General features: G+C 50.3%; 1 protein-coding gene across 1 annotated transcript in view; it reads right to left on the reverse strand.

The window, feature by feature from the left end:
* LOC311216162 (olfactory receptor 14C36-like) overlaps positions 1-19,262 on the reverse strand; it is a gene marked incomplete at both ends in the record, with an annotated part of 28,543 nt that extends 9,281 nt beyond the window's left edge. Inside the window, 3 exons of the mRNA XM_084297706.1 lie at positions 14,322-14,998; positions 15,597-15,682; positions 19,153-19,262. Of these exons, the coding sequence (XP_084153832.1) occupies positions 14,322-14,998; positions 15,597-15,682; positions 19,153-19,262 (873 nt within the window). The remainder of the gene's footprint in view (positions 1-14,321; positions 14,999-15,596; positions 15,683-19,152) is intronic.
* Positions 19,263-25,796: the final 6,534 nt, after the last annotated feature.

Raw genomic sequence — 25,796 nt, forward strand, 5'->3', positions numbered from 1 at the left:
CAGACTGTTTTACCCAGCATATTTTTTACATGCACTACAGGAACTTTATCCCCATCTACAGTACGTAACAGGTTTGATTGGGCAGGTCCAGCTCGGTTGGTAGATCCCCTAGTATTGACTAACCAGGTGGCCTTTGCCAAATGCGTATCCCAGTTTTTGAACGTCCCAGCGCCCATTGCTTTCAAGGTAGTCTTTAACAGGCCATTGTATCGTTCGACTTTCCCGGAGGCTGGTGCATGATAGGGGATGTGATACACCCATTCAATACCATGTTCTTTGGCCCAAGTGTCTATAAGGTTGTTTCGGAAGTGAGTCCCATTATCTGATTCTATTCTTTCTGGGGTGCCATGTCGCCATAGGACTTGCTTTTCAAGGCCCAGGATGGTGTTCCGGGCGGTAGCATGAGGCACAGGATATGTTTCCAGCCATCCGGTGGTTGCTTCCACCATTGTAAGTACGTGGCGCTTGCCATTGCGAGTTTGAGGGAGTGTGATGTAATCAATCTGCCAGGCCTCTCCATATTTATATTTCAGCCATCGTCCTCCATACCAAAGAGGCTTTGACCGTTTGGCTTGCTTGATTGCAGCACATGTTTCACAGTCATGAATAACCTGTGCTATAGCGTCCATGGTCAAGTCCACCCCTCGATCACGAGCCCATCTGTATGTTGCATCTCTACCTTGATGGCCTGAGGTGTCATGGGCCCATCGGGCTATAAATAATTCACCTTTATGCTGCCAATCCAGGTCCACCTGAGCTACTTCAATCTTAGCAGCCTGATCCACCTGCTGGTTGTTTTGATGTTCTTCAGTAGCCCGATTCTTGGGCACATGAGCATCTACGTGGCGTACTTTCACAGCCAGGTTCTCTACCCGAGCAGCAATATCTTGCCACAAAGCAGCAGCCCAGATAGGTTTGCCCCTACGCTGCCAGTTGTTTTGCTTCCATTGCTGTAACCATCCCCACAGGGCATTTGCTACCATCCATGAATCGGTGTAGAGATAGAGAACTGGCCATTTTTCTCGTTCAGCAATGTCTAAAGCCAGCTGAATGGCTTTCACTTCTGCAAACTGACTCGATTCACCTTCTCCCTCAGCAGCTTCTGCAACTCGTCGTGTAGGACTCCATACAGCAGCCTTCCATCTCCGATGCTTCCCCACAATACGACAGGACCCATCAGTGAACAGGGCATATTTCTTTTCATTCTCTGGCAACTGGTTGTACAGTGGGGCTTCTTCAGCACGACCCACCTCCTCCTCTGATGATATCCCAAAGTATTTGCCTTCTGGCCAGTCCATGATCACTTCCAATATTCCTGGGCGACTGGGGTTTCCTATTCGAGCCCGCTGAGTAATCAGTGCAACCCACTTGCTCCATGTAGCATCAGTTGCATGATGCGTAGAGGGGACCCTTCCCTTGAACATCCAGCCTAGTACCGGTAATCGGGGTGCTAGGAGGAGCTGCGCTTCAGTACCGACCACCTCCGAAGCAGATCGAACTCCTTCATATGCTGCCAATATCTCCTTTTCAGTTGGAGTATAGCGGGCCTCAGATCCTCTGTATCCCCGACTCCAAAACCCCAGAGGCCGACCTCGAGTTTCCCCAGGTTCTTTCTGCCAGAGGCTCCAGGTGGGGCCGTTCTCCCCGGCTGCAGTGTAGAGCACATTCTTTACATCTGGTCCTGTTCGAACTGGCCCAAGGGCTACTGCATGGACTATTTCCTGCTTGATTTGTTCAAAGGCTTGTCGTTGTTCAGGGCCCCATTCAAACTCATTCTTCTTATGGGTTACTTGGTAGAGCGGGTTTACAATCAGACTGTAATTTGGGATGTGCATTCTCCAAAACCCCACAACACCTAGGAAAGTCTGTGTTTCTTTTTTGTTAGTTGGTGGAGACATAGCTGTTATTTTGTTGATCACATCCATTGGGATTTGACGACGTCCATCTTGCCATTTTATTCCTAAAAACTGGATCTCCCGTGCAGGTCCTTTGACTTTATTTTGTTTTATGGCAAAACCGGCTTTCAGAAGGATTTGGACTATTTTCTTCCCTTTCTCGAAAACTTCCTCTGCTGTGTCACCCCACACAATAATGTCATCGATGTACTGCAGGTGTTCAGGAGCTTCCCCCTGCTCTAGTGCAGACTGGATCAGCCCATGGCAAATGGTAGGGCTGTGTTTCCACCCCTGGGGCAGCCTATTCCAAGTATATTGGACTCCCCTCCAAGTGAAGGCAAATTGTGGCCTGCACTCTGCTGCTAGAGGGATGGAGAAAAATGCATTAGCGATATCAATTGTGGCGTACCACTTGGCTGCCTTCGATTCAAGTTCATACTGAAGTTCCAGCATGTCCGGCACTGCAGCACTCAGTGGTGGCGTGACTTCGTTCAAGCCGCAATAGTCCACTGTTAGTCTCCACTCGCCATTAGACTTTCGCACTGGCCATATGGGACTATTGAAAGGTGAATGAGTCTTGCTGATCACTCCTTGGCTCTCCAATTGACGAATTAGCTTATGGATGGGAATCAGGGAGTCTCGGTTGGTGCGATATTGCCGCCGGTGCACAGTTGTGGTAGCAATTGGCACTTGCTGTTCTTCGACCCTCAGCAACCCCACAACAGAGGGGTTCTCTGAGAGACCAGGCAAGGTAGATAATTGTTTAATGCCCTCTGTCTCTAAGGCAGCAATACCAAAAGCCCACCGGAACCCTTTTGGGTCCTTGCAGTATCCTCTTCTAAGATAGTCTATGCCAAGGATACATGGAGCATCCGGACCAGTCACAATGCGGTGCTTTTCCCACTCATTCCCAGTCAGACTCACTTCAGCCTCCAATACAGTCAACTGCTGAGATCCCCCTGTCACTCCACAAATATAGATGGGCTCTGGTCCTTTATAGCTCGATGGCATTATAGTACATTGTGCACCGGTGTCTACTAAAGCCTTATACTTCTGTGCGTCTGATGTGCCAGGCCATCGAATCCACACAGTCCAATAAACTCGATTGTCCCTTTCCTCCCCCTGGCTGGAGGCAGGGCCCCCCTAATCCTGGTCAGAATCTTCCTCGTTTCTGTGTTTGAAGGACTGTCTGCTGGAAGTTGGAGCAGCAAACTTTTCGGAGAATCCCTTTTTCCTGATTGTTTTCTTTTGCAACTCACGTACCCGTGCCTCTAGGGTCGCGGTAGATTTTCCATCCCACTTTCTCATGTCCTCTCCATGGTCTCGTAAGTAAAACCACAGGGTGGCACGGGGTGAGTACCCACCATATCGTCTTCCTTGTGTGGGTGAACGCCTACCCCTGACAGCTGAGACACTGCTTTGTACAGGTGCGAAGGAGAATAATCTCTCTTCAAGTTGGTGAACCTTTTCAGAAAGTTTCTCCCAAGTGTTCTCCTTTGGTCGGTGGGCACTGGTTGGTTCAGGTGGGGAGGACAATAGATTCTCTTCAAGTTGGTGAACCTTTTCAGAAAGTTTCTCCACAGCTGAGACGCAGGCCTGTAAGGAAGAGGAGAGACTTTCTTCGTACTGCCGGAGTTGTTTAGCCGCTTCACCCACTGTGGGTTCCTCATCCTCTTTCCAGGCCATTATTGCCAATGAGCTGGCATATGATGATGGTGCACTCCGTACAAACTTCCGCCACATGGGTCGTGTACACTTGACTTCATCTGGATCTGTGGATGTTTGTTTGAGGTCTGGATCCTCATAAATCACTTCCCGTACGGCTAATTCCCTCAGGTACTGGATTCCCTTCTCCATAGTGGTCCACTTGCCTGGTAGACATAAAATATCTTCCTTGAAGGGATACCTTTCCCTCACAGCTGAGAGGAGACGCCTCCAGAGGCTGGTGGGTCGTGCTCCATCTGCAATTGCTTTGTCAATGCCGGCGTCTCGAGCAAGGGATCCCAGCCGCTTGGCTTCCCTGCCGTCTAATTCCACACAATTGGCTCCAGAGTCCCAGCACCGGAGCAGCCAGGTGACAAGCTGCTCACCTATACAGCGACCAAAATCTTTTCGCACATCTCGTAGCTCGCGCTCGTTTAGGCTTCGGGTAGTTACTGTTGCTCTTTCGGCATCCTCATCTTCCTCCTCCTGAATCCTTGACGGCCCAGCGTCGTCATCATCTTCGTCATCTCTATACTTAGTTTTGGCAGAAGCCTTACCTGGATTGGCAGAAGACTCTCTGCGTTCTAAACGACTTGAATTTCTGTACCATATTTTCACCTTCTCTACAGGGGCAGCTTGCACTGCTACTGCTCGTTTCTCTGACTTTGTTACAGGGTCTGCCACAGGGGTTGGAATGCCCTCTGCAGGGTCAACTTGCACTGCTACAGCTCGTTTCTCTGACACGGCCACAGGAGCGGGAGCGGCTACAGGAGCTGGAGCAGTTGCAGGAACCGGAGCTGTAGCGGCTACAGGAGCTGGAGCTGGAGCTGGAGCAGTTGCAGGAGCTGAGACTGGAGCAGCAGTAGGAGCTGGAGCTGGAGCGGCTTCAGGAGCTGGAGCTGGAGCGGCTTCAGAAGCTGGGACTGGAGCAGTTGCAGGAACTGGGACTGGAGTAGCGGCCGGAGCTGGAACTGGAGCGACTGCAGGAACTGGGACTGGAGCAGCTGCAGGAGCTGGAGCTGGAGCGGCTTCAGGAGCTGGAGCTGGAGCAGTTGCAGGAACTGGGACTGGAGTAGCGGCCGGAGCTGGAACTGGAGCGACTGCAGGAACTGGGACTGGAGCAGCTGCAGGAGCTGGGACTGGAGCGGCTGCAGGAGCTGGGACTGGAGCGGCTGCAGGAGCTGGGACTGGAGCGGCTGCAGAATCCACCGTAGGGGTCACAGTGGCCGTTGGATCTGTCACAGGGTTTGGAGTGGCCGCAGGGTCTGTCACTAAGTTGACAGCAGTATCAATGGCAGCTCGATAGGCATGAGCCAGGCCCCAGCACGTTACAATGATTTGTGTTACTTTGGAACTGCCAGAATCATTACACCTTTTTTTCAAGCATTCTGCCAGTTTTTGAGGATTTTGCCATTGTTCAGGGGTGAATTTCCAACACACTGGGGGTGCCAACTGCTCTAGATGCCTGCCCATATCCACCCATACTCCCTGCCACCCACAACTATACTGCCTCCGGGCAGATCTCCGGATGAGCTTCATAAGTAGTTGTTTAACTTTAAGCAGAATCTGAAGTGCATTCATGAGGCAGAACAACAAGACTATGGTATTCTGAGTATTCCAGAAATATTCAATATCTTGGAGAGCTATTGTGACAAGCTCAGGGGATAAGAGGGTGGTGAAGGAGGAAGGCAGAGTGACCCAGGAGGATACAGGGGTGGTGAAGGAGAAAGGGAGAGTAAGCAAGTAAGGAAAAATATCCTCCCCTTTCCCCTCCACAGATTGACTCTCTAATGGAGAAAAACAATAGGTATAATTGCTAATAGTTCCCAAGATGCTGTTTCCAAAGTACAGAGTCCACGATGTTACTGAGTATAAATACCAAGTTAGAGTCATGACCAGATATCTTATCGTCTCATAAGCCATTGCTATAACACTTAGTACCATAATGGTCTGAAACCAGGGCCCGGAGAGGAGAAACAACACTACAGAGAGCAAATACGGAAAATAATGTACTATAATACTCAATTTGGAAAACAGGCGCAGCAGAGTTGTGATTAAAGCAATCAGCATCATGACAAGTGACTATTAAGCAGGTCTAATCCTTACACCAATTTTAGTTTAACACACTCTGATCAGATCTGCCGTTATCTCAACCTTTCGGGCCCCACGTTGGGCGCCAAAAAGACTGTCGTGGTTTAACCCGACCAGCAGCTAAACACCACGCAGCCGTTCGCTCACCCTCCCCCCTCCCTCTCTGGGACGGGGGAGAGAAATGGAAAATGAAGCCCGTGAGTTGAGATAAAGACAGTTTAATAAGACAGGAAAAAAAAATAACAAAAATAATAATAACAATAATAATAATGATGATACAATGGGGATAATACGAAAGTAATAATAGTATGTACAAACAAGTGATGCACAATGCAATTGCTCACCACCCGCTGACCGATGCCCAGCCTAACCCCGAGCAGTCCGGCCCCCTCCCCCCGGCTAGCCACCCCTATATATTGTTTAGCATGACGTCAGATGGTATGGAATACCCCTTTGGCTAGTTTGGGTCACCTGTCCTGGGTCTGTCCCCTCCCAGCTCTTACTGCACCCCCCAGCCTGCCCGTTGGCAGGACAGAGCAAAGGCTGAGATGTCCTTGGCTTAGTATAAGCACTGCTCTGCAACAATTAAAGCATCGGGGTGTTATCAGCACTCTTCTCATTCTAAGCCAAAACACAGCATTCCACCAGCTACTAGGAAGAAAATTAATTCTGTGCTAACTGAAACCAGGACAGACCTCAAGACTTAGTTGAATGTGAAAGCACAAGAGAACAATGAGGAAGCCAAAGGGAGCAGCAGTGACAAGGCCAAGTACTGCTACTGGCCATGGCCATGGCTCCAGGGAAGCAGCAGCCCCAACCCGAAGGCAGCAGAGAGGCAGAGCCCAGTGGGCGGTGAGCCTCTTGGCCCTGAGCCTCTCCTGCGTGCTGGGGCTGCTCCCCCCAGAATCAGAGGAGATGGGAGGAGAGGGATACTGAGTCCAATGGATTTATGCTGTCTTCTTTATTGTCTATACTTACAGAGGAAGTCTAGTTTAATTACAGAATTTCTATTTCTATTTCTAGGTTGGAAGAGACCTCAAGATCATCGAGTCCAACCTCTGACCGAACACTAACAGTCCCCACTAAACCATATCCCTAAGCTCTACATCTAAACGTCTTTTGAAGACTTCCAGGGATGGTGACTCCACCACTTCCCTGGGCAGCCTGTTCCAGTGCCTCACAACCCTCTCAGTAAAGAAGTTCTTCCTAACATCTAACCTAAAACTCCCCTGGCTCAACTTAAGCCCATTCCCCCTCGTCCTGTCACCAGGCACGTGGGAGAACAGGCCAACCCCCACCTCGCTACAGCCTCCCTTGAGGTACCCATAGAGAGCGATAAGGTCACCCCTGAGCCTCCTCTTCTCCAGGCTGAACAAGCCCAGCTCCCTCAGCCGCTCCTCGTAGGACTTGTTCTCCAGGCCCCTCACCAGCTTCGTCGCCCTTCTCTGGACTCGCTCGAGCACCTCGATGTCCTTCTTGTAGCGAGGGGCCCAAAACTGAACACAGTACTCGAGGTGCGGCCTCACCAGAGCTGAGTACAGGGGGACGATCACCTCCCTAGCCCTGCTGGTCACACTGTTCCTGATACAAGCCAGGATGCCGTTGGCCTTCTTGGCCCCCTGAGCACACTGCTGGCTCATATTCAGCCGACTATCCACCATCACTCCCAGGTCCTTCTCTGCCTGGCAGCTCTCCAACCATTCCTCTCCCAGCCTGTAGCTCTGCTTGGGGTTATTGTGCCCCAGGTGCAGGACCCGGCACTTGGCCTTGTTGAACTTCATGCAGTTGACCTCAGCCCATCGGTGCAGCCTATCCAGATCCTCCTGCAGAGCTTTCCTACCCTCAAGCAGATCGACACACGCACCTAACTTGGTGTCATCTACGAACTTACTGAGTGCTTACAGTAAGTTCTGCGAACTTACTTAAATGAAAGACTTGGGAAGCCTGACTGGCAGGGAAGACTGAGAGAAAGAAGTTGTTGAGTCCCTCAGCCTTCTCCATGTCTGTCATTACCAGTGCACCCTTCTCATCCATCAGAGGGAGTACGCTCTCCTTGGCCATTCTTTTCTGAGCAGTGTATCTGTAGAATCCCTTCCTATTATTCCTTGCATCCCTTGAGAAGATCAGTTCCATCTGTTCCTTAACTTTCCTTATTCCATCTCTGCATATCCAAAACAGAACCGTGCATGAGAGAAAAAAAGTAACGCTGATTCCATAGAAGCCATTCTGGAAACAAAACTTGTAGGTAGGAAGTGCAGTTTTGTGGCAGTGCAGAACTGATGGGCACATTGTGCAGGATGCTTCTAAGGATCTTTGTGTCCTTTTCTCTTCTAACTACCAGGCCAATACTGTCTCAGGAATGGAGGAGCCAACAGAGATGAGACAGATACTCTGCGATCGTGAATGTCATCAGAAGGCTGATCCCAATAAGATATGGAGATGTCAAGAGCAGCCTGGACAAGAGAGATGTGGTATGTCGGGATGGGAAGAAGAGCTTGGCCAGCAGAAACTTATGATTTCATAGAAGTAAGAGTGTTTATGTAATGTGGATGCTGTGGTAGCACTGACTTAAACTAGTCACATATAGCCCTTACCTTACATGAGCCAGTAATTTTAATGCCTAAACCTAAATGCTACTACAATACTCTGAAAGGAATCTTTTTTTTTTTTTTTTTTTTCTCTTGCTAAACCTATTGCCTTCCCTTAACAGTAACATGAAAACTCTCTGTTTAACTCTAGACTCCTTGGCAGACCTAAAAATACCCTAAACCGTAGAGCTTGTCCATACCTTAACCACAGACATGACACCACAAGCAGAACAACACACACTCCCACTAAAACTTTGCTTAGTCTCTAACCAAGAAAGAGAAAAACAGGTACCTAGGGGGCTAGAGAGAAGTCAGCTCTGCCTCAGGATCTCCTGCCTCTGCAGGAGCAATATGACTGAGGCAGGGACTGTGAGGTCACTTCTGTTTCTGCATTTGATAGGGCAGCAGCAGGAACGTGTCACGCAAAGGGACTGTGAGGTCACCTGTGTCTGTAGGTGGCAGGTCACCTTTGACTTCTCAGCACTCCTACTACTCTGTTTTCTATTCTGTACTCTAGCACTCCTAGACATCTGTATTTAGTAAAAGAGTTCAAGGATGAGAAGAGCATGTATTGAGAGGAAGGCCATGAAAAGCCAACAGGAGAAGGACCATTTTCTCCCCTGCAGGGGACTGACCCTGGGCAAGGCCCAGCTTGGGAAGCAGCCATGTGGGACATTCATCCCCAAAAGATCCTATGCCCCATGAGCACCCAGTGTCCACCAGGTTTGAAGATACTGTAGAGAAGTTCTCAGAAACACTGCCAGGCACTGCAGAGTGATAGGTTCACTGAGAGTGGAGGGGACCTCCAAAGACCATGTAGCCATCCACACTAGCCAAGCATGGACACCTACACCAGGCAGCCCAGGCCCATTTCCAGATGGGCTTTTGTATCTCCAGTGATGGAAACTCCCGTACTTTTGGGGAAACATGATTCAGTGCATTTTGCACTTTCATTCCCATAGTTGGAAGGGGATGGATTCCCAAAGTGTGGCAAGATGATGGGTTGTATCCTAGTTATTTGAAGTTTCCTGTTCTTGAGTCTTGCAACCTGAATTTTCCACAGATGTCCCAGGATGGTAAATGGATGCTCAGCTGTCTACTAGGAACAAAGGAGAGTATCTTGGGTTCCCAATGGCCATTTCAACTTTAGGTCAATTTCCAAAATTCACTGAAGAAGGGGTGTTGTCTTTGAAGAGGTTTCTTGTGCTGGACTGGGCTGTAGTTGCAGGGGTAAAGACCACTGCCAGCAGTAGAGGTACCCTTGAACTCCGCCTGGCTGCACCTGAATCCCTCAAAAGGCTCCAGTCTCCTGAAAGCCCTTTCTGATAGCTGCAAATCCAGCGAAGTACTTCAAATACAACCGGGTCTCTGGTGGTTTTCCCTGATTGCTTATGGTCAGACAGCAAAGTTCTGTGTCAATACCCAGTAATGTCATCAGTACTTAACTAATAGAGCAACTACTCGTCACTTCAAATGATTTAATCCCTTCCATGGAATGTCACACAGTGTAGTTTCTACCATGAAGAAATGTGAATTTTCAGGATGTATTTTCATCACAGGAGAAGAAATACTGGTGTTCATCTGTAGTTGCATTGTCCTCTCATAGTCTGTCACGATGTGCTCCCTCATCTTCCAGGCACATCCACAAGTTTTGATTAAACAGACAATGCTGAATGTAGCTTTTCCAGCTGCCTATCTGCACCTATGCACTTCCCATGGTTCTGATTTTCCCTCCTCTTACTCTTTGATCATTCACACTACAGTTGCTGCTTTGAGCATGAGGTAGAAGCAGCCCAGCTTGCCCATCCATCAGCAATCTGTATTTTTTTTTTCTTTTAGCAAGAACCTCAACCTTTATCATTGAAATAATATGGTATGGATCAATGCTAACGCTATTGTTCATAATTTCATATCTATCACTATAAAATATTTCTTGTACATTCAATGTTTTGGGAAGGTAAACCTCAGAGGAGGAATAGAAGATGAGGAGGATTTTTATTATTTTATTTTATTTTATTTTATTTTATTTTATTTTATTTTATTTTATTTTATTTTATTTTATTTTATTTTATTTTATTTTAAAAATTGCTGCATGATTTCATTTTCTTTGGTTAGAAATAACAAAGACCCTTCTGCACCTGTGTACAGCCACATCTCTTAGGAAAGCAGGTAGAAGCTGCTGCAAAGGTGCCGTAGCATCCAGCTGCAGCCTTGAGTGAAGTCTGGTGTAAGGAAATGAGAAGCAAGCACCAGGTGGCCATTGAGAGAAATGGCAGGGCTGGGGTGGTGAGGAGCAAGGTTGTCCATGCAGTGTCAGACCTCCAGAGTCTACTTTTCCTCCCTAAGCATATCTCCGAAGGAGACACCCTGGATCAATACCAATTAGAGAGTAGTACCTCAAACTGAAATTCAACTAAATGCATCCTTTAAGATGAGAAGAGATTTTTATTAGGTGCTTTATGCAATCTTCATCCTTAAATATACCATGAAAACTCTCCAAATAGTTGTACAAGTCTTGAAGTCCTGGACAAAAGTATAGAGGAGATGCTAGGAGTTTCTTCATTCTAATGAGGTCCATGCTGTATTTTGGTGATGAGCCTGTGACGCTCAGGTACTGAGAGGACAATGATGTAACCGCTTGAACAAGTAAAGTCAGAAGGAAAAGTTGAAGTGACTTGGAGTATTAATTGGCGCCACTGAGGGTTATTACTAAGACAACCTCCCCAGAGACTTGTTAGGGCAGATAATTGGAGGCCATGATTACAGACAGGCAAAGGCACTGTGCAGAGAAACGTCTTTGTTTGCTTTGATAAAGCAGAAGGGCTGAAGCCTGCCACCAGCTACTGGGAGAGAAAATCCTGCTCCCCCACGTCTGGCTCAGGGCTTTTCCTAGGGATCTGTGGGATGTGGTGGGCAGTGTGATACCATGAGAAGAACAGCGGTATGACAATTCCGAGCTGATGCACAGGGTTGAAAGAAATCAATGAGGCCCCATCACAATGAATATAGCATATCTCCTCATAAGCTCTAGCCAAGGTGACAAAAACCTTAGGGCTGTTGGGGCCTTCCACTTTTACCAGCACTCTGCCTTCTCCTCTGAAGGCTTTCCTATTTTGTCCCACACTTTCCCCTATTTCCTTGACGTCTGCAGACACCCATCTCTGTTCACCATCTTGCTCTCATCCCTTGCTTTCACCCATGTTTCCTCATCCCTCGCCAGCTGTTCCTTGAAACACAAAGCCAGGGTCTGATCAGAGGGTGACAACAGCACAACCCTTTGAGAGAAATTTCTTCCTCCTCGTGGCCAATGTGTAACTTCCAGTGTATACTCCATGGTCATTTTTCTCTCCTGCTCTTTCCTATTACCAAAGCAGGCTCCACCATGGTGGAAACCACTCCTGAAGTAGGCAGCCCAACCCAGCAGGTTCCTTGCGGCCTCTCAGCCAACCAGACACAAGTCACCTCAGCAGCAGCTTCCAAGCCAGGGGCCTGCTGCTGGCCTTGCAGCTTCTTGGCTAGACACAGCCAAGCCTTGTGCCTGCTGCTGCCCAGTCATGGACTCAAGCAGAAGGGACAGGACAACCCATGTTGGGGCCTTCTTTCTGCCTGGGTCCTCCTGGGTCTGGAGGCAGAGGGGATCCCCCAGTCAGCATGCCAAGCAGGTGCCTTCTGCTGGCCATGCAGGGCCACTGCCAGATGTCAGCCCAAAAGTGCAGATCCCAGGGAGAAGTCAAGGCTGACCTGCCACCTCCAGACACAAGTGACCTCCCGGTCCCTTTGCGTGACACATTCCTGCTGCTGCCCTATCAAGTGCAGAGACAGAAGTGACCTCACAGTCCCTGCCACAGTCACATTGCTCCTGCTGGGGCAGGAGACCCTAAGGCAGAGCTGAGCTCCTCAGAGCATTCCCACCCATCTCCTCCTTGTGGCCCACAAGCTGATCAGACCCATGACCCCTCACATCCATCTTTGCATGCCATGTGACTGCATTGCAGCCTCACAGTTCTTGGCCTGCACCAAGGGCCAGACCCAGTACAGTACCTAAAGGTAAGGGTTAGGAGAGGGGCTGAAGGTGAGGAAGTCAATGTACAGGAACAAGGGAATCAGCTGTTAGATATTCATGCATGGCATCAGGGACTAGGGCTCACCTTTCTGGGTTTGAGTTTAAAGAAAGATTTATTGGGAGGGTTTGGTGTTCTGCGTTGGTATCAGGTCTGTGCTTAAAGTATGGAAAAGCTTCATGATTTTGGGTTTGTTTAGTTTTTCCAATAATTGTAGGCTTAAATTGAGCATTTAAATCTAGTGTGAAGGACAGGGATCAATGTAAGCAAGAGAGTAAGGGTAAGGGAAAGAGGCTATGGGCTGAGTTTTGGCTTCAGTGCATACTTAGAGGTCAGGCATAGGAGTAGTCGATTCCTGTCTGGGTGTGGAGTAGCATTTAAATTTAGGAATTAAGTTTACTCTTTGAAGCTGGGGAATAGCCTCATATAAGTGTTTTGAGACACAGTTACAGCACCTTCCACATAGCCTGAACCAACTCACCTTTTACAAAATCTTTAGTTTCTGCTGGATAGTCCTATTCTCTCTTCCAAATCTCACATTTCTCCTGACCAGGGCTTCTCCTGACCTCACTATATCAGTCATATTCTTAGGGACATCTTTCTGGTGGCTTTCATGATCTCAGAGTATCTGTCACTGCTCTGTTGGGTACTCTATTTCTGAGAAAAGTGGCACTTAATACATGATGGAAAAGGACATAAAAGTCCATTGAAGCACCCTGAACATGTGCCCAGCAGTTCGGCACCATCACAAAAGTGCGCTTCCTGCCTACAAGTTTTCTTTCCAGAATGGCTCCTATGGCTCCAGGGTAACTTTTCCCAGGATAAGTTACCCAGGATAAGGGTAAATTTTCCACTCACTTCCCCAGGCCACACCACTCTTGCCTGCAGGCTCCACGTGTCTCTCCAACCCTCCCCTCTCCTCCTGCAGTAGTGGCACCTCAGCGCAGCAGGTTGGTGCATCTCCAGGCTCAGGGGTGTTTCCTGAGGGCCTGCCCCGTGTGGGGAGTGTTGGGGAGGAAGAGAGCAAGGTCATCTCCTGGGGCATGGCTGAGCACAGCCCAGCCATCCCGCACTGCAAGCCCCTGCTCAGCAGTGACCCAGGGCTGCACAGTGCCTGCTGCTGTCAGCAGCCACAGGGATACCACTGGAGACACAACAGGACTGTCACCATGGCATATGAGACCTCAAGACTAACACGGAAAGAAGCATAATGTGGAAGCTGAAAGAGAGCAGCAGTGACAAGGCCACGTCCTGCTGCTGGCCATGGCCATGGCTCCAGGGAAGCAGCAGCCCCGACCTGAAGGCAGCAGAAAGGCAGAGCCCAGCGGGCAGTGAGGGGCAGCCCCGAGTACCACCAGGGCTGCTCCTGCATGTGTCAGCTGGGTTCTTGGCCCCGAGCCCCTCCTGCGTGCTGGGGCTGCTCCCCCAACTCTGGAGGGGATGGGAAGAGATGTCAGCTCAGACCAGTGAGGTTCTCATGGATTTTTTATTGTCTATATCTACTGAGGAAGCCTAGTTCTATAGGTAAATTAGACTACCTGATTATAGCAATTAAAATAAATAACAGGCAGTCTGCTAAAATTAATATTTAACTCAAAATGTTATCACGTATTAGCAAAACTAGTTCTAAAGTACATGAGAAATGAAAGATTCTCTGAACTCTTTTTGGATATGCTACAAGAATGGATAAATTGATGAGAACTTTAGTGATGCTTTAACAAATGTGTAAATTGTTTCTTTATAACATGCTTCACTTCCTGGTTCCTCATGCTGTAGATGACGGGGTTCAGTGCTGCAGGCACCACTGAGTATAAAAATGACATCACCAGGTCCAGGGATGGGAATGAGTTTGATGGACGCTTCAGGGAGGCAGATGTGACAGTGCTGACAAAAAGGGAGACGACGGCCAGGTGAGGGAGGCACCTGGAAAAGGCTTTGTGCCGGCCCTGCTCAGAGGGCATCCTCAGCACCACAATGAAGATCTGCACATAGGACACCACAATGAAAATAAAGCAACCAAGGACTAAAGAAACGCTAAACACAAGTGCCCAGACTTCCCTGAGGTAGGCCTCTGAGCAGGAGAGCTTGAGGATGTGGGGGATTTCACAGAAGAACTGGTCCACAGCATTGCCTTGGCAGAGGGGCAGGGAAAATGTGTTGGCCGTGTGCAGGACAGCATTGAGAAAGCCACTGCCCCAGGCAGCTGCTGCCATCTGGGCACAAGCTCTGCTGCCCACGAGGCTCCCGTAGTGCAGGGGCTTGCAGATGGCAACGTAGCGGTCATAGGCCATGACAGTGAGAAGGGAAAACTCTGAACCAAAGAAGAAGACGAAAAAGAAGACCTGTGCAGCACATCCTTGATAGGAGATGGTCCTGGTGTCCCAGAGGGCATTGGCCATGGCTTTAGGAATAGTGGTAGAGATGGATCCCAGGTCGAGGAGGGCGAGGTTGAGGAGGAAGAAGTACATGGGGGTGTGGAGGCGGTGGTGGCAGGCTATGGCTGTGAGGATGAGGCCGTTGCCCAGGAGGGCAGCCAGGTAGATGCCCAGGAAGAGCGCGAAGTGCAGGAGCTGCAGCTCGCGCGTGTCTGTGAATGCCAGCAGGAGGAACTCGGAGATGGTGCTTCTGTTGGACATCTGCTTTTTTTGGGGATGTGATCCTGAACAAAGAAGAGAAAGAATAGTAACAATGTACAACAGATTCATCAGAGAAAAACTCATCCCATTTCTCATTTAGAATTGCCAGAAAATTGTCCATTTCCAGGAAGACATTTGGTAGGTATCTTTCCTGAGTTCTTCCTGATGCCTGAGGGTATCCCCGGGAGCAGGGGACTCCTCTGTATTCAATGCAAGAGTCAGTTATGCCCAATAGCCAGAGGTAAGGTGGAACATGGGGCAATCTCAGACTCACTTCACTCCTGATAATAAAGAACCTTGCCCCAGTGTTGCTCCCCGGTTACCCAACTTCACAGCAGATATATATATATGATTTTTTTTTAATTTTCATTTTATAGGGTCAGATTTTTTGTTGTTACTGACCTACCACACCTGCTGAGTTTTTCTAAAACAGAAATCCCGGGCATTTCTCCAGCACATAAGTGGAAATGTTGTGCATCCTAAGGGAAAAAGGGACTGGCCCTATACTGCAGCGTCCTTTAGTGAGGACAGATAATCTGTCCATCAATACTGGTCTCAGCCACCCTGTGAGTGTTGCAGGAAAGTTGTACTCAGAGGTTGACCTGAGAAGAACCTGAATACTGCTGAGAGTAGAGGAATCCAGGCACAAAGTGCCCATCTCCAGACCCCTCATCCTGTCCCCATACTCCTCTTCCAGCCAAACACTCCTAGGGCTCATGGAATGGGCATGTGAAACCCCCATCCCCAGCCAGCCTGCAAACAAGACCAGCAGCAGCACGGCCAGCTGGAGAAGCCAGGAGGAATGCCAGCGTGCTGCTGCCAGGGGAGGCAAGGTCAGGGAGGGACAGACGGACACTCAGCAGACCCTCCTGTGCTGCAGCTCTGCCTGCAGAGGAGGCAGCTCCTGCTCATTGCAGGTGATCTGTGCTCATCTCAAGCAAGGAGATACTCTCAAAGACAGGGCACTGGCCATTGGAGGGTTTGTAGCTCCTTAATATCAGCTAGAAAAAAACATGTGAGGACCACAAGGATGATGCTGGTGCAGTCTGTGGGCTGAGGTTTGGGAAGGGACATTATGAAGTTCAGTGATGAAATATTGATCCCTCACTGCAATGCTCTAGCAGTCTCAGTCTGCAGTACAAACCTGACCACCTATTACCACGAAACCAGCCTCCACTCTACCGCAGGTATCTGCAAGCACAGGCTACAGAAAATGTCTTGCCTTTCAGGTAGCCCCTGCCTTGGTCTTCCTTTTGAAAAATCCAATCATAAATGCCATTCTCTAAAACATTTTCTACTCGTTTCTGGAGAAACAGAGAGACCCACCCTGCCAGATGCTACCAGCTGTCAGATGTGCCAGCTGTAGAAGACCCCTCTGGCAACCCCACCTGCATGGCCCTGCTGCCAGAGCCTCACGATGTCAAGAGCCTGCAGATGTGTCCTGCCACACGCTGCCCTCTGTTGTTGCGCTCCTCAGTGCCTCCAAGCCCTCTCTCCTTCTCTACTCTCCCGTGCCAGCTGCGGTCAGAGCCCCCAGCCCTGCTGCGCTGTGCAGAGGAGCTGCTCCTGGGCACAGCTCTCTCTCTGCAGCACTGCCTCTTGCCAGGAGCTGCCCTTGTGCCCAGGAGCCCGGCCCAGCTCAGCAGCACAGCACCCAACCATGGCATCGCTTGCTCTGTGCCCTTGGGCTCCTTCGAGGTGTCTCCAAGGCCTCAGTGCTGACAGCTCCCCGAAGGCAGCAGGGTCTCTGCTGGGGTGTGGTGGTTGAAGCAGACTGAAGGCATCACTGACTGCTTCTCTCTGTAGATGTCAGAGACTGATTTTTAAGTGTGATTTGTGCTGTTGGACTGTGGTTGTCAAACATGAGTACAAATGTTTCCCTCCCTTAACCCCTATTCTGTTCCCAGTGTATTGCAGGACACATCAGCCATGACAGGCAGGGATCATTTCACCCCTCCGAACGTGTTCTAACAAAAGAGGGGGGACCAGAATGCTGTAAAAGGTTTCCATGAAGGAAATAGGACACTAAGACACCATTCATTGAGTTTCCCTAGCTGTCCATCTGGGAGATCCTCTACCCATACACAAATATCTTCTTCCCCTGTTAATTGACCAGCACGGTGACTGGGATGTGGAACACCCTCATCACTATGCTGGTGCCTGACACCAAACACCTGCAGATGCTCGTGGCCTTCTTCCTGGGGGAGAGTTGTCCTCCTTGCAGAGCTCCAGCACCCTGCGCCAGATGCTGGCCAGCTTCCTGGCTGGGGACAGCACCCCCTTTGCTCACAGAGGTGGCAGCACTCTCAGCTGCGCCTTCTGCATGACCACAGTGCTTCCTGCTGGGGGCCATGCCCTACGGTCAGCCCTGGGCTGTATGCCACCCCTGTTCTGTGCAAGGCTCAAGGAGTGGAAGGTCTGACTCCAGGAGGCAGCTGTACCTGAACCAGGGGAATTTCTCTCATGTACAGGAATTCTTTCTCTTCCTCCCAGCTACAGTTCTGTGGCCCCAGTGTCATAGACACCTTCTGTGGTTTTGTTCCATTTCTGGAGCTGTCCTGCAGTGCCACGGTGATACTCTTGGTTTTGCTTTCAAAATTTGCATTTGTATCCAATCCTCCAATTCCTAATCATGCAGATTTCATGTGTGTGTGCCCTGTGTTGGCAGGCCCAAAGCTTTATCCACCTGCTCTTCTGTCCTCATGAGTGTCACTTTTTTCTATGGCACAATCATCATTTTCTGTGTGAAGCACAGAACAGCCCACCCCACAGATCTTAACCAAGCTCTTTCCAAACCTTCATCATCCCCTGGTGAATCCTCAGGTTTCTTAGTGGTGGTGTGGGAAGGGTGAGAGAGGTGCTAGTGGAGATGCTGACATTGTCATAAGACCTATCTCAAATACCTTGGAAAGGACAGATGGATCAAAGACTTTCCTCAGGATTTGAAAAGGTAGACGTCAAACCCATCTTCTAGTAGAGGGGCAAGCAGAAGGATGATTAAGCCTAACCAAGGAGAAAAGTGCCAGCCTTAGCCTTAGGCCCCAAACCAGACCTAAACTGAAGTCCTCAAAGCTTGCCCTTATCCTAAACCCTGAGCAGGATCCTTAGGCACAAAACCAAACAATTCCTTGAAGCCCTTGCCATTCCTTTAACCCTGGAATGTGACCTCTTATTCCTAAACATTAACCTGATCATCTAACCCTCAAAGCCCTCCACCCTGCACACAGCACGTCTCAGCTTCAACCCCACTCCTACCCCTACCTTGTGTGGCTTTTATGCTTGGGGTAGGGCAGGGACTGTGAGGTCCTGAAGCAGTCCCATGGCATTGGAAGAGGCATGTGCGGTGGAAGGTATGTGATCAGATCACAGTCCACAAGGAGGAGCTGGCTGGGAATGCTGGGATGGGATCAGGTGTGCCTCAGGATGTGCTGGGCCTGCAGGAGGCACATGGCTGTGAAGGAGGCTGGGAGGCCACTTCTGTCTGTACAGCTGATGGACCAGCTGCAGAAATGTGGCACAGAAAGGGACTGTAATGGCCAGAAGCACGCACATGGCATTGAACATGATGGTGAGGCACCTTCTGTTCTAGTCAGGTGATAGACCACAGGAAGGCTGATGGCATGGGAGTCATGCTTGAGGTATAGTTTGTGAGACCATAGAATGAGAGAATGGCTCCTGTTGGAAGGGACCTTAAAGGTCATCTAGTTCCAACCCCCCCGGCCGTAAGCAGGGATGCCTCCTACGAGATCAGGTTGCCCAGGGCCCTTTGCACAGGAATCCCTTCCTCTGTTGCATCAACTACACCTCTCAGCTTGGTGTCATCTGCACACTTGCTGAGGGTGCACTCGACCCCACTGTCTATGTCACTAATAAACATATTAAACCGCACGGGTCCGAGGACAGACCCCTGAGGTACAAGACTCATCACCAGCCTCCACTTGGACATAGAGCCATTGAGCACCACTCTCTGGGTGTGACCTTCAGGCCAACTCCTTACCCACTGAATGGTTCACCCATCAAATGCGTATCTCTCTAATTTGGAGACCAGGATGTCATGTGGGACCATGGCAATGGTCTTACAGAAGTCCAAGTAGATGACATCGGTCAGTCTTCCCTTGTTGTCTGATGTGGTCACTCCATTGTTAGAAAGCCACCAGATTGGCCAGGCACCATTTACCCTTTGGTGAAGCCATTCTTGTTGTCTCGGATCACCTCTTTGTGCCTTGACTCTGATTCCAGGAGGATCTTTTCCATGATCTTTTCAGGCACAGAGCTGAGGCTCACCATTCAGTAGTTCCATGGGTTATCCTTTCTACCCTTTTTCAAAATGGGAGTGATATTTCCCTTTTTAAAGGCACCAGGGACTTCACACAACTGTCAGGACTCTTCAAATATGATGGAGAGAGGCTTGCCAACTGCATCAGCCAGTTCCCTCAGGACGAAGGGATGCAAGTCATCAAGTGCCATAGACTTGTACTTGTTGAGTTCCATCAGGTGGTCTCAAACCTGCTCTTCATTTACAGTGGGTGGGACTTTGCACCCCCAGCCTCCATCCATGGGTCCAGGGAAATGAAAGACTTGGGAAGCCTGACAGGCGGAGAAGACTGAGGCAAAGATGTTGTTGAGTCCCTCAGCCTTCTCCATGTCTGTCATTGCCAGTTCACCCTTCTCATCCATCACAAGGGGTACACTCTCCTTGGCCTTTCTTTTCTGAGCGATGTATTTCTAGAATCTCTTCCTATTATTCCTTGCATCTCTTGCCAAGCTGAGGCTTACTCACCCAAATGCCTTCCCTGGACACTAGTATCAAAATGATCTATTTATCCCTCGATTTCTTGGCAGACCTAAATAAAATGCTAAACTACAGAGCTTGTCCATACCCTAACCACAGAAGAACACCAAACATTCCCAAAAAAACTCTGTTTACACTTTAACCCAGAAAAGTGAGTCCTAGTCCCTAAGGGACTAGGGAGATGCAAACTCTGCCTCAGGATCTCCTGCCCCAGCAGCAGGAATGTGACTGTGACAGGGAATGTGAGGTCACTTCTGTCTCTGCACGTGATAGGGCAGCAGCAGGAACGTGTCACGGAAAGGGACTGTGAGGTCACTTGTGCCTGGAGGTGGCAGGTCACCCTTGACTTCTCCCTGGGAGCTGCACTTTTGGGCCGACATCTGGCAGTGGCCCTGCTAGGCCAGCAGAAGGCACCTGCTTGGCATGCTGACTGGGGGATCCCCTCTGCCTCCAGACCCAGGACGACCCAGGCAGAAAGAAGGCCCCCATATGGGTTGTCCTGTCCCTTCTGCTTGAGTCCATGAGTGGGCAGCAGCAGGCACAAGGCTTGGCTGTGTCTCCACAAGAAGCTGCAAGGCCAGCAGCAGGCCCACAGAATCACAGAATCACAGAATTGTCTAGGTTGGAAGAGACCTCAAGATCATCGAGTCCAACCTTTGACCTAACAGTCCCCACTAAACCATATCCCTAAGCTCTACATCTAAACGTCGTTTGAAGACTTCCAGGGATGGTGACTCCACCACTTCCCTGGGCAGCCCATTCCAATTCCTAACAACCCTTTCGGTAAAGAAGTTCTTCCTAATATCCAACCTAAAACTCCCCTGGTGCAACTTTAGTCCATTCCCCCTCGTCCTGTCACCAGGCATGTGGGAGAATAGACCAACCCCCACCTCTCTACAGCCTCCTTTAAGGTATCTGTAAAGAGCAATAAGGTCACCCCTGAGCCTCCTTTTCTCAAGGCTGAACAAGCCCAGCTCCCTCAGCCGCTCCTCATACGACTTGTTCTCCAGGCCCCTCACCAGCTTCGTCGCCCTTCTCTGCACCCGCTCAAGCACCTCCATGTCCTTCTTGTAGCGAGGGGCCCAAAACTGAACACAGTACTCGAGGTGCGGCCTCACCAGAGCCGAGTACAGGGGGACGATCACCTCCCTAGCCCTGCTGGCCACACTGTTTCTTATGCAAGCCAGGATGCCGTTGGCCTTCTTGGCCACCTGAGCACACTGCTGCCTCATATTCAGCCGACTATCCACCATCACTCCCAGGTCCTTCTCTGCCTGGCAGCTCTCCAACCACTCATCTCCCAGCCTGTAGCTCTGCTTGGGGTTATTGCGCCCCAGGTGCAGGACCCGGCACTTGGCCTTGTTAAACTTCATGCAGCTGACCTCAGCCCATCGGTGCAGCCTATCCAGATCCTCCTGCAGAGCCTTCCTACCCTCAAGCAGATCGACACACGCACCTAGCTTGGTGTCATCTGCAAACTTACTGAGGGTGCACTCAATGCCCTCGTCCAGATCATCGATGAAGATATTAAAGAGGACTGACCCCAGCACCGAGCCCTGGGGAATGCCACTAGTGACTGGCCTCCAACTGGACTTGACTCCATTCACCACGACTCCTTGGGCCCGGCTCTCCAGCCAGTTTCTAACCCAACGAAGCGTGCGCCAGTCCAAGGCAAGAGCAGCCAGTTTCTTGAGGAGAATGCTGTGGGAGACGGTGTCAAAAGCCTTGCTGAAGTCAAGGTAGACCACATCCGCAGCCTTTCCCTCATCCACCCAGCGCGTCACTCTGTCATAGAAGGAGATCAGGTTCGTCAAGCAGGATCTGCCTTTCATAAACCCATGCTGACTGGGCCTGATCGCCTGCTTGCCCTGCAAGTGCTGCGTGATGACTCTCAAGAGGATCTGCTCCATGAGCTTCCCTGGCACTGAGGTCAAACTGACAGGCCTGTAATTTCCCGGGTCTGCCCTCCGGCCCTTCTTGTAGGTGGGCGTCACGTTTGCTAGCCGCCAGTCAACTGGGACCTCCCCCAATAGCCAGGACTGCTGATAAATGATGGACAGTGGCTTGGCCAGCTCCTCTGCCAGTTCACTCAGTACCCTTGGGTGGATCCCATCCGGCCCCATCGACTTGTGCACATCCAAGTGCCGTAGCAGGTCACCAACCAGTTCTTCGTGGATAGTGAGGGCCACATCCTGCTCCCCATCCCCTTCCACCAGCTCAGGGTACTGAGTATCCAGAGAACAACCGCTATTGCCGCTAAAGACTGAGGCAAAGAAGGCATTGAGCACCTCAGCCTTTTCCTCATCACTTGTAACTAAGTTTCCCCCCGCATCCAGTAAAGGATGGAGATTCTCCTTAGTCCTCCTTTTTGTGTTGATGTATTTATAGAAATGTTTTTTGTTATCTTTAACGGCAGTAGCCAGATTGAGCTCCAGATGAGCTTTGGCCTTCCTAATTTTGTCCCTGCACAGCCTCGCTACATCCTTATAGTCCTCCCTAGTGGCCTGCCCACTTTTCCAAAGCTTATAAACCCTCTTTTTCCTCCTAAGATCAAGCCACAATTCTCTGTTGAGCCAGGCTGGTCTTCTTCCCCGCCAGCTCGTCTTTGGGCACGTGGGGACAGACCGTTCCTGCGCCATTAAGATTTCCCTCTTGAAGAGTGCCCAGCCTTCCTGGACCCCTCTGCCCTTCAGAACCGCCTCCCAAGGGACTCTACCAACTAGTGTCCTGAGCAGCTCAAAGTCAGCCCTCCGAAAGTCCAATACAGCGGTTTTACTGGTCCCCTTCCTGGCCTCGCCAAGAATAGTGAACTCCACCATTTCGTGGTCACTCTGCCCACTCCTGAAGTAGGCATCCCAACCCAGCAGGCTCCTTGTGGCCTCTCAGCCAACCAGACACAAGTCACCTCAGCAGCAGCTTCCAAGCCAGGGGCCTGCTGCTGGCCTTGCAGCTTCTTGGCTAGACACAGCCAAGCCTTGTGCCTGCTGCTGCCCAGTCATGGACTCAAGCAGAAGGGACAGGACAACCCATCTGGGGGCCTTCTTTCTGCCTGGGTCGTCCTGGGTCTGGAGGCAGAGGGGATCCCCCAGTCAGCATGCCAAGCAGGTGCCTTCTGCTGGCCTAGCAGGGCCACTGCCAGATGTCAGCCCAAAGGTGCAGATCCCAGGTCTATGTCAAGGGTGACCTGCCACCTCCAGACACAAGTGACCTCCCAGTCCCTTTCCGTGACACGTTCCTGCTGCTGCCCTATCACGTGCAGAGACAGAAGTGACCTCACAGTCCCTGCCACAGTCACATTCCTCCTGCTGGGCCATAAAATACTGAGGCAGAGCTCACCTCTCTCTTGTCCTCTCTGAACTGGGGCTCAACTTTCTGGTTTAGAGAGTAAACGAAGTTATAGTTGGAAGGCTTGGTGTTCTGTTTGTGGTGTCAGCTCTGTGGTCAGTGTATGGGCAAGAATTATGGCTTAGGGTTTTGTTTAGGTTTGTGAAGAAGTCTAGGGATAAATAGAGCATTTAATGGTAGTGTTAAGGGCGGGGATTAGGGTGAGCAAGAGAGGAAAGGGAAGAAAAAGGAGGTATGTGCTGAGCTTTTCTTTAGGTGATATTTTGAGTTCTGCTTTCCAATAGTGGATTCCTGTCAGGATGTTGCACTAATGTTTAGGTTGAGGGATTCTGTTGAAAATAGTTTACAGGCCCTACACAACTGTTTGAAATCAGTTTTACAGCAGCATCAACATTACATGAACCCTCTTACCTCTACAAAGTAAGCTTCCGAGCAACTCTTCACTTCTTTCTTCCCGCACCCCAATCTGACATCTCTCTTGGCCAGGCTACTCCTGACCTCCCCATATCAGTCATTTAACTGGGATCAGCTTTCTGATGGCTGTCATTATATCAGAGTACCTGTCTCTCCTCTGTTGGCTACTCTATTCTGTGGTATTAGACTGCTCTATACTCTGTACTCTGTTGGTTATTCTAGTCTGTTACTTCGACTATGCCCAGGGCATTCGTCGCCTCCACGCAGCCTGCCAGGACCTGCCACAGTCTCATTCCTCCTGGTGGGGCAGGAGATCCTGAGGCAGAGCTGAGCTCCTCAGAGCATTCCCACCCATCTCCTCCTTGTGGCCCACAAGCTGATCAGATCCAGGACCCCTCACATCCATCTTTGAATGCCATGTGGCTGCAGAGCAGCCTCACAGTTCCTGCCTTGCCCCTAGGGAAAACGAACCTAAATTTAAAGGTTAGGAAAAAGGTTAAAGGTGAGGAGGTTAATGCACAGGAAGACAGGCTTTGGATGTTAGTTGTTCGTTTATGGCATTAGGGGCTACGGCAAACTTTTCTGGATTAGAGATTAAGCAAATTTTTAGTAGGAGGGTTTGATGTTCTGCTTGGGATGTCAGGTCTATGGTTAGGGCATGTGGAAGCTCTTTGGTTTAACATTTTGTTTAGATCTGCAAGAATACTAGAGTTAATCAGAGCATTTTAATGCTAGTGTTAAGGGCAGGGATCAGGCTGAGCAAGAGCGTAAAGATAATGGAAAAGGGGTTTGGACTAAAATTTCTGAAGCACGACTGACTTCATAATACCATACCTACAAAACACCCCCTTATGAGGCCAGGACCTGCACACATACAAGTAATCTGGCTGTGATCCTTGCAGCATTGATGATGGGCTCCCAGCCTCTCTGAGGAGCCAGTTCCATGCCAGTCCTGTAAGGTACTTGGGCAGGAGGGACCTCCTGCCCTGTGCCTGTTGGTGGTCTCTCAGATCAACTCGTGGTAGACAGCAAGTTGAATATGAGCCAGCAGTGTGCCCTGGCAGCCAGGAGGGCCAACCGTGTCCTGGGGTGCATCAAGCATGGCATCGCTAGTAGGTCAAGGGAGGTGATTGTCCCGCTCTACTCTGCGCTGGTGCGGCCTCACCTCGAGTACTGTGTGCAGTTCTGGGCACCACAGTATAAAAAGGACATGAAACTGTTGGAAAGTGTCCAGAGGAGGGCTACGAAGATGGTGAAAGGCCTGGAGGGGAAGACGTACGAGGAACGGCTGAGGTCACTGGGCCTGTTCAGCCTGGAGAAGAGGAGACTGAGGGGAGACCTCATCACAGTCTACAACTTCCTCGTAAGGGGGTGTCGAGAGGCAGGAGACCTTTTCTCCATTAATACTAGTGACAGGACCCGCGGGAACGGGGTTAAGCTGAGGCAGGGGAAATTTAGGCTGGACGTCAGGAGGGGGTTCTTCACAGAGAGGGTGGTTGCACACTGGAACAGGCTCCCCAGGGAAGTGGTCACTGCACCGAGCCTGGCTGAATTTAAGAAGAGATTGGACTGTGCACTTAGTCACATGGTCTGAACTTTTGGGTAGACCTGTGCGGTGTCAAGAGTTGGACTTGATGATCCTTAAGGGTCCCTTCCAACTCAGGATATTCTATGATTCTATGATTCTATGATCCTTGCTCTAAGCGAAGATCACGCTCATATACAGAAGCCCTGTGCATGAAGCTGGCCTGGAAAACACTTGGGGAAGCACCTCCCAGCCCCAGCCCCAGCCCCAGCCTCAGCTGGTGGTGCTGCTCTGTAGGGTGAGGGGACCGGGGTTCCCGGGTCATGGGGCACTCTGCAGGGCCGTGCTGGGCAAGCTGGGAAGCAGGCCCAGCTCATGGGGTCACTGCCATTGCCCCAGGGCTGCAAGGAATCACTTGCCAGGCTCCTTTGCTGGGGCTGCTGCGTGCCCTGGGGTTGCAGAGCTCTCCTCTGCCTGCTCACACCAGATTGAGCACTTGAGCTCTGCTCAGTCCACATAGGACAGGCTCACGCTCTGCGGGCTCCATTCACTGCTGTCTCCTGGGCTCACAATGCCCTGACAGAGGAGGCCAGTGAGTGATTTTTTGGAGCCATGGGGCAATGGCAGTGACATTTCTATGTTTCTCACAAACTTCAAACAATTGTTTCTCCTAGCCCTCCCCACTGCCCAGCACTGTCTCTCGGGTGGCACTCGGTGACCCTTCAGAAGGGCCTTTGGGCTTCCT

Source organism: Netta rufina, assembly GCF_964035555.1.
Source record: "Netta rufina genome assembly, chromosome: 18".
Lineage (NCBI taxonomy): Eukaryota > Metazoa > Chordata > Aves > Anseriformes > Anatidae > Netta > Netta rufina.